General features: G+C 55.3%; 1 protein-coding gene across 2 annotated transcripts; it reads left to right on the forward strand.

Annotated features, from left to right (window-relative positions):
- Window positions 1-423: 423 nt before the first annotated feature.
- RSPH9 (radial spoke head component 9) lies at window positions 424-13,586 on the forward strand (the record flags this gene model as incomplete). Of its 2 annotated transcripts, none has more annotated exons than XM_080806487.1 (5): window positions 424-665; window positions 3,779-3,944; window positions 5,980-6,109; window positions 6,584-6,730; window positions 13,426-13,586. In XM_080806487.1, the coding sequence occupies 5 exons, from the start codon at window positions 439-441 to the stop codon at window positions 13,584-13,586; spliced, it is 831 nt and encodes a 276-aa protein (XP_080662613.1). The 2 variants fall into 2 exon arrangements, with proteins under 2 accessions (XP_080662613.1, XP_080662614.1); XM_080806488.1 differs by having other exon boundaries at window positions 439-665; window positions 6,025-6,109.
- Between the last annotated feature and the right edge of the window lie 248 nt (window positions 13,587-13,834).

The raw sequence follows: 13,834 nt of genomic DNA on the forward strand, positions 1-13,834 counted from the left end.
CAAGAAGGGACGCAACTGGAGTGAAAGAATACAGCTAACGTCACTGTAGGGTTGTCTTTCTTCCCAAGCCCTCATTGCATATACAGTGAGGACTCAATTCAACTGTTGGAAAGGCTCAGAAAAGGCAAAAATATCCATGGAACTGGGGACCTTCAATCCCACGCGTAGGCTCCCTATGTTAGGGGAAGCCACGCTGTTAGCGTGACAGCAGAACACGTGCGGTCCCAAACGCGAGAAGGACCGAGGACAGGAGCTGGTGTGTGTACAGGCTTGGGGGAAGGAAGGGCTGTGTGGGGAGCAGGGTGCGCCTGAGGCTTGGAGAGGGCGGGGCCGCGCGGGTGGAATCCTTCCTGCCCGGCGGGAGGGCAGAGCTTTGGGTCACCATGGAGACAGTTTCTCCCAGCAACCTGGCGGGCGTTGATCAGAGCTGCGGGCGCGATGGACGCGGAAAGCCTCCTGCTGTCGCTGGAGCTGGCGTCCGGCAGCGGGCAGGGGCTCAGCCCCGACCGTAGGGCCTCGCTGCTCACCTCCCTTACGCTGGTGAAGCGCGACTACCGCTACGATCGGGTCCTCTTCTGGGGCCGCATCCTCGGCCTCGTCGCCGATTACTACATCGCGCAGGGCCTGAGTGAGGACCAGCTCGCACCACGCAAGACTCTTTACAGGTGGAGGCGACGCCCTAGCAGCTGCGGTGGCCCCCGCCTCCTGAAGGGGCGCCTCTGGACGTCCAGGAGGGGGTGGGCGTGGTAGTAATCGAAAGGGGCGGGGACAGCAGGTGAACAGGGTCTGGGGACACTGAACTGGAGAGGGGCGGGGGGGGGGGCACGCAAGGAGCTGGTGACCATTAACGGGGAGGGACCTGAGAACATCGTGGAGGTGTGGTGGGCTTGGAGGACTCAGGGGGCAGGGATTTGGAAGTGGGTTTATAATATAGGCAGGGCCAAGAACGGAGGCAGAGAGAAGTGAAAGGTCCTGGAGAATAGGGACCCGGAGTAGACGCCAGGTGCAGGCCTGGCATTCTGAAGAGCACAGTTTGGAGAAGGATTAGAAGCCCTGGAGGGTAATGAAGTGTTGTTTGGAAGCAGGTCCAGAAGTATCTTTGGTGGTGGAGTTGGCTCACAAAAGGAAGCGCTCTAGGAAGTAGAGAATGAATGCGGAATGGGAGAGGAGGGTTTAGAACCGGGGAAAATTCTCGACAGGCTACTTACCCTACAAGCCCACCCACCTCTTTGGTGACTACCCCCAGCAATGTTGGGAAGTTCACCACCTTACAAAACAAGCCATCCAGGCCGCAGGGAGTTGTAGACTTCATTTATCTCTCCGTGCATCAATCCAACATTGATTGGAGGCATTTTGTGTAGACTTGGGGTTACAAAGATGGCTGACTCCCCCGTCTCTAAGTTACTCACATCCTAGGAAGGAAGATGGACATGTAACCCAGCAATTAAAGCAAAGTGTGTTAACCCCAGGACAGAGAGATATGCAGAGGGGGATGGGGGGGGTCTTCTAGACAGCAATGAAATAAAGATTGCTAAGGGAGATCTGAAAGCTGATGGGTAGTTCCCCAGGAAGGTGTGGGGAAAGGCATGCCAATTAGAGGGAAGGGTTCTGCAAACTTGGCTGGAGTGGGCTTGGAGTGTTTGGGAGAACAGCAGGTAGGTGAACCTGACAGTGGCAGGCCAGGGTGTTACACAGACTGGATGGAAAGACCCGGGATTTGAACTTTGTTCGGAGGCTGTGGCGAGCTGGAGAGCCATTCACAGGCCTTAAGAAAGAAGAGTCTGCTCAGATCTGAGTGTGCAGGCTGGTCTGAAGTGGGTGAGCATCCAGGAGGCTGTTGCAGTGTCCAGATGAAGGGTACCGCAAGGAAGAGGTAGCTGAGGGACTGTAGATCAGGGGATGGGTTGGAAAGATGTAAGCGGTGGCACTAGCCAGACTTGGGCCTGAATGAGAGGTGGAGGAGAGGTCAAGGTTGACCCTTCCTTCCAACTAAGGCGGCCAAGTAAGTGTGGTGAATCCCACTGGAACAGAATTCAGGAAGCAGGACTAGGAAAGCCCCATTGAATTTGGTATGAGTTGCTCTGGGCGGGCAGGGGGGGTGGGCGGTGGGGGGAGGATCATAAGAAGGCATATTAAAGTACAAACCTGGAGTCCAGACAAAACACTTGGACTGAAGATGAAGACTTAGGATTCATTTTATTCCATAAGTTTTTATTTCTTCAGCACCTACTATGTGCTAAGCATTGATCCAGGCACCAGGAATTCAATGGTAAATGAGACAAAGTCCTTGTGTTCACGGAGTCTACATTATAGTGTGTGGGGCTGGAGAGAAGGGAGACAATAAATAAACACACATACATTGCAGATATAGAGAATATAAGATGCGGTACTGTTTTAAATAGGGTGGCAGAGATAGCTCTGATAAGAGACCTGAAGCAACTGAGAGAGTGAGCTCTGTATTTATCTGAGGGAAGAGAATTCCAGGCAAGCGCAAAGGCCCTGAGGCAGATGTGTACTTAGTGTTGGTGGAAACCCATAGAGGCTAGTGTGGCTGGAGAGGAGGGAACATTGTAGGACATGAGGTCAGAGAGGTAAGGGACCAGAAGGCTTTGTGGGGCGTTGCAAGGAGTTGGTGTAATGGGAAGTCTTTGGAAGCTTCTATACAGAGACATGATCTGGCAGTTGGGTGGGAAGTAGACTGAAAGGGGAGCAAGTATGGACTTGGGGAGACCAGTTAGGAGGTTACCGTAGTATCTAGGTAAGAGAGAGGGGGGCTTGGACCAACGGGGAGCAGTGGAGGTGGTGAGAGGAGGTTGGGTTCTGCATATCACCTAGGGCTCTGGGAGTCAGGTGGGCCAGCCTGCAGGGAGAAAGGAGGGGTGATAATAGATCCTTGGGAATACTTGGGGCAGTGGAGGAGAGAGAAGGGAGATGTCAATGGAAACAGAAATGGAATGCATTTGTTGGCTTTTAGGTCTTGTTGATGTCCTCCTAAGCCATTTTGTGGGGTGGTGGGGGCAGAAATGACCGTGTAGTGGGCAGAGTGAAGGTGAGGGGAGAAAGGCTTCCACAGGGCAAGTTGTTCTGAGATTATTGTTCAGAGATGGAGGAGAGGAGTGAGGGACAAGAAAAGGCTGTTTTCCAGCAGGGCATGGATTTGAGGACTGTTATTTTTGAAAGCTGAGAAGTTCTGATGTTGAGAAGGGGGCCAGTGGAGAGAGAAGGGTGGAAAGATGAGCAGGGCCCCTGCCCTACCCCCCCCCCCCGCCCCCTCCCACCCCAGCAGGCCGGTTGGGTTAGAGAGGAGTGGGAGAACGCCCTCTCCTGGCAGGAGTGGGGAGGAAGGGACTGGGCCGGTCAGTGCTGGAGACCTCAGAGGACAGGTCCAGGAGCCTGGACTGGCTTTCCTGAGAAATGGGGGAAGGTGGCTCTGCTGTTGGCTCAGTGGGCAGATGGAGCATGAATCTGGGGTCTACCAAAAGAGGTGCTTGTAACTGAGGAAAGTTCAGCTTTCTAGAAGCTCATCGGGAATCTTACAGTGCAGATATCTGGGAAGAAGTTTTTGGAATTTTGGTAGGCACAAAGCTTTTGTGACCTTGACCTTCTATGAAATAAATTTGAATTTGCCTCACACGTGGGGGTGGGGTGCACCACAGGCCCTTAGGATTTCGAAGGGGAGAGGTGTGAGTCCCAACAGTGCATCTTGGGCTTTGTCCCTCAAGAGAAGGGGCCGTGGCAGGAACCTTGGAAACCAGGATCGTGGGGATGTCGTTGGCAGTCTGAACTGCATGGAGTGGAGCCTCCTGCCCCCTGCCACGGAGGAGATGGTGGTGCAGACGTCTGTGGTGAAGGGCCGCTTCATGGGGGACCCCTCACATGAGTATGAACACACCGAGCTGCAGAAGATGAGTGAGGGCGAGAAGGTCTTTGAGGAAGAAGTAGTGGTGAGTGAAGATGAGAGCGGGAGGACAGAAAGAGCCTGGGCCATCCAAAGCCCAGCCCAGTGGAAATTGTGGTGCCAACAGCATAAGCCCACACCAACTCCCATGCGACAGGGTGGAGAGTAGACGGGCCGCTCCATCTGGAGCTGGGCTCTGGGCAGGGGTTGGGAGAGACGGGTCTGTGTTGCGCTTTCAGGTAATGGGATGCGCACAGGCTCTTGTGTCTTTATATCAGTCTTTGTCTTACTGGATAATATATCCACACGATTCGCAATGTGAAGGTACAAAAAGAAATTTAGCGAAGTGTCTCTCTCACCCCTGTCTGCCAGTCCCCCAGGTCTTCTTTCCCAGGGACATTAACGTAACCCATTTTGCACCCATGTGCATGTCCACATGTTGTTATGCAAAGCGCAGTCTGGACCAGAAGCATCACCACAGCTTGGGAGTTAGAAATGCAAACTCTCAGGCTGGCATCAGGATCGGAATTTTAACACATTCCAAGGGGATTCGAATACACATTAAAGTTTCAGAAGCTCTGCTTCCAAAGACATTTGATGCAAAACAAGTCTCAGCAAATAGCTGACCTTTCCACGTTCTCTTCTGATCTTAAGACAAAACAAGTGGCAGATGTCACGCACACATTTCTGCACCTTGCTTTCCTCACCTAATAAATTTTGGAGCTCTTTCTATGTCAGTGCTCTGAAGAGCCTCCCCCATTGTTTTTACTGTGTGTGAATGTCCCATAGTTGGACCAGTGTCCCGGTCGTGGAAATCCATGACATGTCCGAGTTGGAGCTCTGACAGGCGGTTCCATAACGAATGACCTTGCACATGGTGTCCTTTCCAACATGTGCACACACTCTGAAGGTTCAGTTCCTAGAAATGGAACTGCTGGGTCAAGAAATAAGGAGCACAGATTTTGAAACAGTCAAACCTGGAATTCAAAATGCAGCCTGTGCACTTGCACCTGGGTGAGGCCAAAAGTGTCAGTAGTGGCCTGTGATGCCTCAATCGGAGTTCCCAGTCCTCTCCCTTACCCCACCTGACAAACTTGACCTCCCTGAGGCTTATTTTCTGAAATGGTGGGATAATTATATCTACTTTGTAGTCTTGTACAGGTGAAATGAAGGGACCTATTTGAAGGCCCTGGCGTAGGCCTGTGTAAAGCATTGGTTTCCATCTAATGTGTAAAAATTTCAGTTGGCAGCTCCTGAGAAATAGGTAGCTGAGTGACTCTCAGGAGCCCTGGTGATCCGTTTTCCTTGTCAAACTCTGCTTTTCCTCAAACACCTCCACAAAGTCCTCTTATTAGGGGTTGCCCTTGATATTGGTTATAACCAAATTCATCTCCATAAAAATGTTAAATATGGGGGGTGGTGCTGGGGAGAGGTTAAGTCAAAGCATAGGATCTGAAAGCATATGAGCTGAGACTCCAATTTTGTTTTAAATAGATACACAGGAAAGAGAATAGAAGGAAGGATGCCAATATATTCTTAGTAATTTTCTTTAGGAGGTGGGATTATGTATGGTTTTAATTCTTTGGCGTATATTATAAACTTTTTCTATTTTACCTAAGTATTCCACAGTGATCAGGATTGCTTTTATATTTTAAAAAGGCAAAATAACCCACATTTACATATGACAGGGTGGTATGTTTCTGGAAGAGTACATAAAAAACCATTAATAGTGGTTGTTTCCAGGGAGGCCAGTTGGAGGGTCAGGGTTGGGGTGAGAGAGACTGCTTTTTTTTGGGGGGGGGGGTGGTTTTAAATATTGCACCATCAGTATGTATTACTGATTTAAAAGAGAGACAGACAGAGGAATGAAAGAAGGAGTGGAGAGAGGAAGGGAAGGAAGGGAGGGAGGGAGGGAGGGACTTTTGAGAGGAGAGAAGGGGAGGGCTTGCCCAACACGATTTTCCATGGACTTGGTGTCTATGTGGTGGCAATCCAGGTCAGGAGGTCATGCAGGGGGCCCTTGCTCCAGAGGTGAATGGGCATAGCACTCTGGCAGGTTGGCTTTTCTCCTGTCTCCTCAGGTCCAGATCAAGGAAGAGACCCGCTTGGTGTCTGTCATTGACCAGATTGACAAGGCTGTAGCGATCATCCCCCGAGGAGCTCTTTTCAAGACCCCTTTTGGACCTATCCATGTCAATCGGACCTTTGAAGGTGAGGTCTCCAGGGCCTCTCTCAAGGGCAGGAGGGCGTCTCTTCCCAAGCATAATTGGACTGGGAGTCTTGGGGAACCTGTCCCACTTCCTCAGAGAAAGACCAGCTGTGTCTAGATCACTTGGAAAGATGTGGTCCATGGCCTGGGATTGGCAGTTGGCATGGGCTGCTCATCACTGGACCCTGACTTTTTTCTGCCTGAGGGTAGAAGAGCATTTGCCACCTAGGTCCCAGGGCTTTGTGGGGGTCTGGGCTCCCTGCCTTCCCCACCTTCTTCCTCTTTGGTGTCTCCTCATTGTAGGGTTTGGACCAACCCTGGGCTGACAGAACACAACTCCTTTTTCTCCCTTTAGTTCTCTGTCAGTATCTGACTGAGTTCTTTGCAGGCCCCTCCATGTGGTCCCCATGTGTGGAGAAAGGGGGGCTGTGGGGTTTGGGGCCAACCATCCCTTCCTACCTACCACCTCTTTTTAGGACTGTCCTTGTCTGAAGCCAAGAAGCTTAGTTCCTACTTCCACTTCAGGGAGCCTGTTGAGTTGAAGAACAAGACCTTGCTTGAGAAGGCTGACCTGGACCCCTCCCTGGACTTCATGGACCCCTTAGAGCATGACATCCCCAAAGGTAATAATCTATGACTTGGAGGACATTGGATCTGTCCCCAGGTCATAGCAGTGGGTCATGCCACATGCCATTCTCCTCTGAGATTAGAACCAAGGTTCTGAGTGGGAGCTGGTGGTTCACTGGGGTTCCTTGAGGGTGGGGGCTTCCCCAGGGCCCCGGTCCGGGGCTCGGCTCATAATAAACAGTCAGTACTTATCTGCAGACAAAAGGAAGCACGGTCTTCCCTGTGATTCCACAGACAGGGAACCTCGGTGCCTCTTTGGAATTCCATACCAGTCTTGGAGGAGGCAGGCGGGAATCCTCTCCCAAACGTCCCTGACAACATCGCTGAAAATCCTAGCCACACATCTACCCCAGCTGTTGGCTTTGGGGTTAGACCAGTGCTTGGCACATAGCCAGGGCTCGGTGAGTTGGTGCTGAGCAACTGCAGGGCAGACCGCCTGCTAAGGACATGAGTTCTGTACATTTGCTTCCTGCTGTGTGCACACATCCTCAGAGGTCTTCCTGTTCTTCAGGGCCCGGCTGGCCCAGGCACACCCCCAGCAGTTGGTGGGCTCACAGGGACCCCGTGTCCTTCCCCCGAGCTGTGCCAGTAGAGAAGCCTGTGTCCTGCGCAGATGCTCTTGTTTGGAGGCTGTCTGCCAGAACAGGTGCCCAGTTCTGGACAGCTGGGGGCCGGGTCCCGGGTGCTGACACAGTGCCCCTGCCTCTCGTTCCCTCCCCACGTTTGGGGTTTCTGAGCACTGCAGGGACCAGCTGTGGATGACAGCAGTGCTAACGACAAGGCTAATGATAGGAATGGCGACTCCTGAGAGCGACAGTCCTGCTTGCTGTGCACAGGGCGCTGCGCTCAGCCCCTTCCGTGCCTTATCTCAGGTTCCTCCTCACAGGCACCTGCGGCGGGGTGGTTGGGGGGGCTACTGTTGTCACCCCCGATTTACAGGTGAGGACCCAGGCTCAGACTCTGAAACCCAAGAACACAGTGAGCGTTAGAGCCTTAGACTCCAAGGTAGATGGTAGATGAGTGTTTCCTTTTCAGTGGACAGTATTTGCCTCCACCATGCGGGGGACCACTTGTGGGGAGCTGTACACTCCCTGCCAGTGGGGGAGCGGATGGAGGAGGCAGGGGCTCTGGCTTCAGACAGCCTCGGCTGGGATCCCGGTCCACTACTTCCTAGCTGAGTGACCTGCGGGGCGGGCCCCCCACTTTCCTCATGCCTCCATTCCCTCATTCCTAAAAGGGAATAATGGTATTTTCTACCTCACTGGGCTGTTATGAGAATGGAGTGAGTTAATGCATATACAAGAAGTTTATAGCAGTGCCTAACACATAGTAAGGACTCAAATTAAAATCAGTAATTATTATTAGTGTTATATTTAGTGGCAAAAAAGGCCTTAGAGGAGAGTTGGGGCAGGCCAAGAGGACCGAGGATGCCAAGGGGTAGGAGGCTTACGGCAAGGCAGTGGGAGCTGCTGGAAGCTCTTGAGTGGGTCTGTGACAATAAGGTGCACAGAGGGATGGAATAGGGCCCAGCAGGGATCTGGAGGCCATTTCACGGCTACTGCAGTACCCCAGAGGCTGGGAGATGGTTCCAAGGGGGTAAGGGCTGCCAGCAGGGAATGGCCACTCTGGCCTCTGCTCCATGGGGTTACCCAAGTCAAACCTTGCTCAGCATAGAACAGGGCTCCTGGACCTGCGGGGGAGAGGGGGGATAAAGAAGGTTGGTAAGGGCTGGGGCACTTCTCCCCCATGGGACATGCTTTCCAGACTCCCATTATCTCCCCCAACTCTGTGCTCCCAGCCTTACCAGAAGCCAGAAGGGCCTGCACACCCCGGGTGATACAGGAAGCCAGCAACACTGTGGTAGTGGGACACAGCAGCAAGGTCTGAGGGGTGGGCTGAGGAAAGTCCTCTTCATACCTCCAGTCTGGCTGCCGCCAGAGGTAGCAGAGGTAGCACTGCTCCCCTGAGCCTGGGTGTGGCTGGAAAGGCCACCTCCAGGCTGACTTCGCTTGCCTGCAGCCAGATACTCCGGGGCCCATGGGTGCTGCGCTCCCTCCACAGTGCTGGCTGACTAGGAGACTGACCCAAGAGGGCCTCCTCCCCCTTGGAACTTCATCCTCTGTGGTGGGAGCAGGGATTGGCGTGCTAGGCCTTTGCAGACCAAAGCCAGCTAGATGGAGTGGGGGGCCCAGTAAAGTCTACCTAAGGGAACCCCATCAATCCTGTCTGCCCTTTTCTTTTGGCTAAAGGGGACACAGGAGGCAGCCATTTCTCCCTGCAGCTGGGGTTGTAAGATATGGAACTTTGGGGGGTCTTCCTAAAGGATGCTGGGGCCATTCTGATGTGTCTGGTCGGCAAGTGAATTCATCAGGAGGTAAGAACGTGGGCCTGGGAGGTAGGTGAGCTGCAGTGGCCTGAGGCCCTAGGCATCCCAGCCTCAGGCAAGCCTCAGGACTGAAGGATCAGCTGATGGTTCAGTCTGTCCTGGCGTGTGTTGTCCACAGTGCTGGGGCCTTGGTGGCTGAGGGCTCCTGGTGTCTGTGTATGGTCCTGAGAGAAGGAATGCTCCTGGCCTCACCTTGGGAAACATCAGAGCTTCTGGGCCTCCAGCTCCCTGCCTCCCAGAGCCAGCATCAGCAAACCTGCAGGCAGTCAAGCCCAGGTTTTCCTCAGGATGGTTTGGCTGGGGCCGAGGTGTGGGAGTGGGAGTGTGGGTGGTCTGGGGAAGAGCAGATGCTCAGGTTTTGCTCCCAGACTCCCTTCCTTACCTGCCAGTGAAGGAGCAGAAAGAGCTGCTGGGAGGCTGCCTGCAAGGCAGACAGTTGCCTCAATGGGCCTAGCTGCGAAGAATGGCCAAAATTCCCGGGAAGGAAGGTTCCCTGGGACACCAGCACTGGCTGGAGGGCTCCCAGGGACACCAGCACTGGCTGGAAGGCTGGAATTTGACAGTCGTTTTCTGCCAGGGGAAGGATCATTGTTTCCTTTCTGGGACTGAAGCAATTGTTCCGGGGGACTTTGTGTCACCTGTTAGTAGGGATGGTTTGGGTTGGGCCTGCCCTGGGGACTCCAGCTCTCTGTGCCCATGGAGGTAGGCCAGCGCAGCATCTTGTTCCTGGGCCAGTCTTGGCTGCAGACAGGACAGGGAGGGATGTTGCCTTGCCACCAACACCCTCCTGAGCTGTCTTGCCTTTACCCTGGGGTCTGCAGAGTTTTGTGGGAGTGGGTAGCTTTGGGGGCAGAGCCATCATCCTGGTGGATGACGGGCAAGGGCCAGTTCTCTGAGCTCGTCTGTAGTCACGTGAGATGGAGCGCTAGGTCAGTCCAGACGTCTAGGTAGCACTCCGCCGCTCAGTGCTCCCCAGCCCCAGCTGTTCAGTCTGTCAGCAGATAGTGACTGAGCAGGCACTGCGTGCTGGGGCGCCCGGACACTGCCCTTGCCTCACAGACATTTGGGAAGATGAGATGAAATAGGATGGGAAGTGGAAATGGGAAGTAGAAGGTGCCTCATGCACAGGGTCACTGGTGTCCTAGGAAGCAGAGCAGGGTGGGGGGTGGAGGGCAGTTGGAGCCTCTCTCCTTACTCCACTCAGGGGCTGGAGCCCACAGGTCTGGGGAACTTCCAGGTCCCAGGGCTGCAGCGTTTGGGAGCCAGGCATCAATGCCCAGTTCGGGCAGCAGAGGGCAGCAAGGGGCCTGCCTGCTGGCCTGGAAAGCTGTCTTTAAAGCGTAGTGGTTGGTGGTTGAGGAGGAGGAGGGGACAGGGGCGACAGGTGGGGGACACGGTGTGGATCAGCTTTCTCTTGGGGTTGTGTGCAGGCGGCTCCTCCCATCCAACCCCCAGGAAGCCTGGCTGACAGGTGCTTAGCCTTCTGGACCAGGAGGCCTGGCCTTGCCCATCAAATAGGGCACTCTTCCACCGTCAGGAGATTTGACCAGGACTTCTGGCCCTGGCGGGGGGGGGGGGGGTGACCGCTTTTGAGAGAAGTGGCCCATGACCATTTCTGCGTGTGTGACAAGTTGTGTGGGGCTGTTCTGAGGAGAAAGTGTAAAACCATCTACTGTGACTGGGGAACCCCCATCCCCAGTCTGGCCCACTCCCTCAAACGTAATCTTTCTCCCAGGAAGGCAGGAGAATATAATTCTGATTCTCATGCATACCTGAGGCTAGCAGAGGCCTCCACTAGCAAGGCAAGACCCCTGGGGCCCACACAACCCAGGAGGACTTCCTGCCAAGAGGTTCCATCCCTGATTTACCTGCTTGCCCCCCACCACATCCTCAGAACACAGCTTTTTAGAGAAGAGTGGCTGCCAGAGGGCAGGAGGGCAGTTTTGGGGAGACTTGGGAGAGACCAGGGCCATAGGAGGCTGCTTTCCCTGGAATCTGAGAGGAGGTGGTGGCAGTGGCTGGGCCCGGTCTTTCCAGCAGTTGCAATAAGTGGGTGAAGGTGACAGCGAGTGCCAGGCTCTCCAGGTAGACGCTACGTGACTCCTGGCACGTTGAGAGTCTGTGTGCGCAAGCATGTGTTTCCTGGGCGACCAGCTGAGCCAGGGACAAGGAGAGGACAGGAGTGTGACAGGAATGCAAGGGAGGGAGGCGGGGGTGCTGTTGGCTGGCTGGCCTCTCACATGCCACTTCCGTTGGCCGCCAGCACCCTTCAGCCTGCTTGGCCCGGCCCCCTTGCCCCAGTGGGGGTACTGCACTTCTCTCCCTGGCAGCCCTGTCAGTTTCCCCTTGCTCTCAGTGGGGGCTGGGGGTGCCCGGCTGATGAGCCTGGGCCCCTCCATCTACTGGAGGCAGGAGGTAGCAAGTGGCCAAGGTTGTGCGGGGGAAGGTCAGCTCTCGCCAGCATGTGCCAAGGTGCTGGTGACTGCAAATTGATGAGAGCCATCTATGCTGGGGGCCTCCAGGGGCTCATTTCTTTCCGGGCATTTGGCCCAGGCAGGTTGTTAGCTGCCCTCCTGGGTGGGCAGAGAGAAGGGAGCCAGAGCCTGACCTGCTTTCAGTTTGAAGAGCTGTGTGACTGTGGGCTCCAACGGCAGGGATCGTCCCCCAGTGATGCTCTGGGCACTGGTGGGGGTGACTGGGTGGTGGGAATGTACCTTCCTAGGGCCTGTGCTTCTGGCCAAAAGCTGAATGCTGTGCATGGGGACACTTTGTTCTGTCACACCCTCACTCCTATTTCCCCCAGGCAACCTGTTTTCTATGAGTGACTGGGAGAGGCGGGCTAGGGCCTCTTGCACTAAGGGCAGTTCTGGCTGGTGGAGGACCTCAGGTGCCTGGAGAGAAAAGTTGTAGGAGCCATGGGAAACACTACCCCACCTTTCTGACCAGGAAAGTGCCCCCTCTTCCCAGGCAGTGACCCAGCTGGAGCTCTGGTAAACCAGGGCCCCTCTTCTTTCTTGATGCCCTGGTCAGCACTGGGTGGGCCTGGTGGGGGAGGTGAAGGCCCCACTGTGGCTTCCCTGCACCTTCTGAACAGGTGGAGGTGGCACTTGGTGTCGGCCTCTCCTGAGCAGGCCAGCACCAGCCGACCTACACGCACCTGGAAAGCTCTGGCTTTGACTGGGGCAGATGATGGCACCCCGAGCAGGGCTGAGCTGCCATTGGGCACCGGGGCTCCTGGTGGTCGGGTCTCTCAGATGCAGGGTGGCCCCTGGTGGGTGGGGACAGAGCCATAAGGCGTTGGGTGTGGAGTGACCGGGGTGGGCCATGGCTGGAGGAGGCCTGTGGGAAGCTGGGGTGGTGGGAGCCAAGCAGCCGAGCTGAGCTGGCAGCTGATGAAGGCCTCAGCGCATCACTGGCTGGTCCAACACCAAAACCTTCAAAGCATTTGCCTTTCTGGCAGGGCCTGGAGCAGAGCTGTGGCCGGGCCGGGGAGAGGCCTCAGCGCGCAGGGGAATAGAAGCTCTAGATCTACATCCAGAGGCGATTTTCCCAGGCTCCTTCCTCCCACACAGGGGCTCCCTCCCTTGGTTCTGGAGCCGGATCAGGCCCTTCCCGCCAAGTCCTCATGGCTGCACAACTCAGCCCCAGGCTGGGCTGCTCCTGTCTGGGGAGCAAAAATCCAGGGCAGAACCCAGCATAGACAAAGGCTCATTAGCTGCAGCCCAAGTCCCCTCCCGCCCAGCATGGCTTCCAGTCCACCAGCTGCCAGGCTGGACTATTGAGCTGGGAGGCCTGAAACGGCCCAAGTTCTGTGCGCCCCTGGTCAGGTCTAATCCATCTTGGAGCAGAGGCTTCTGGGACTGGGGATGAGAGAGCAAACTGGCCAGAAGAGCAAACTGCGCCAGGACTGCAGGTCACTGGTGACGGGCTGCCCCTCGTACCGCGTGGGGAAGCCTGGAGGGAGCCTCTCCTAGCTGGGCCCCATCTCCCCCCGCCTGCGGACTCTGCTTCCTCCCCCACTCAACCTTTAACTAGACTTGCTGACAGGAACAAAATGAACCGGGGTGTGCTTCACCTCTTTTCATTTCCTTTGCCCTCCCTCTGGAAGTGGTTTTAATGAGCAGTGAAATGGCTAAAAGGCAATCAGGAGGAGTAAAGCGCCGGATAATTAAATTGTCTTCCCTTTCCCAGTGGAACCGTAGTACCCGGGCCAGGCTGCCCACGGGGCCGGTGGGGGGGGGGGGTGCAGGGCAGAGCTCCAGCTCCATGGGACCCAGGCCTCCCCTCCTGCCTGCCCCCTCCTAGGGTCCTGGAGCATCCAGATGGAGAGGGGCAATGCCTTGGTGGTGCTGCGCAGCCTGCTCTGGCCGGGCCTCACCTTCTTCCACGCTCCCCGCACCAAGAACTGTGGCTACATCTACGTGGGCACCGGCGAGAAGAACATAGACCTCCCCTTCATGCTGTAGGAAGGGGGCCAGATTGGCCAGTGTAGGAAGCCTCTACAATTTACTTTCATAAATGGCTGTGAACTTGGTCTGTTTGTCCTGTCCTGCTGCTGCTTCACACCTCTGCCTGCATCTGGTGTCCAGGCTCTGAGGACAGGCCACTATGCCAGGAGAGCCAGCCCTAGAGCAAGCAGTGGAGCTGCAATGTGCTCCTGAGAGAGATGGCAGTGGGTGGAAAGGGCTGGGGGAGGAGGGTACAGCTGGGAGTC

This window comes from Martes martes (genome assembly GCF_963455335.1).
Source record: "Martes martes genome assembly, chromosome: 6".
Taxonomy (NCBI): Eukaryota; Metazoa; Chordata; class Mammalia; order Carnivora; family Mustelidae; genus Martes; species Martes martes.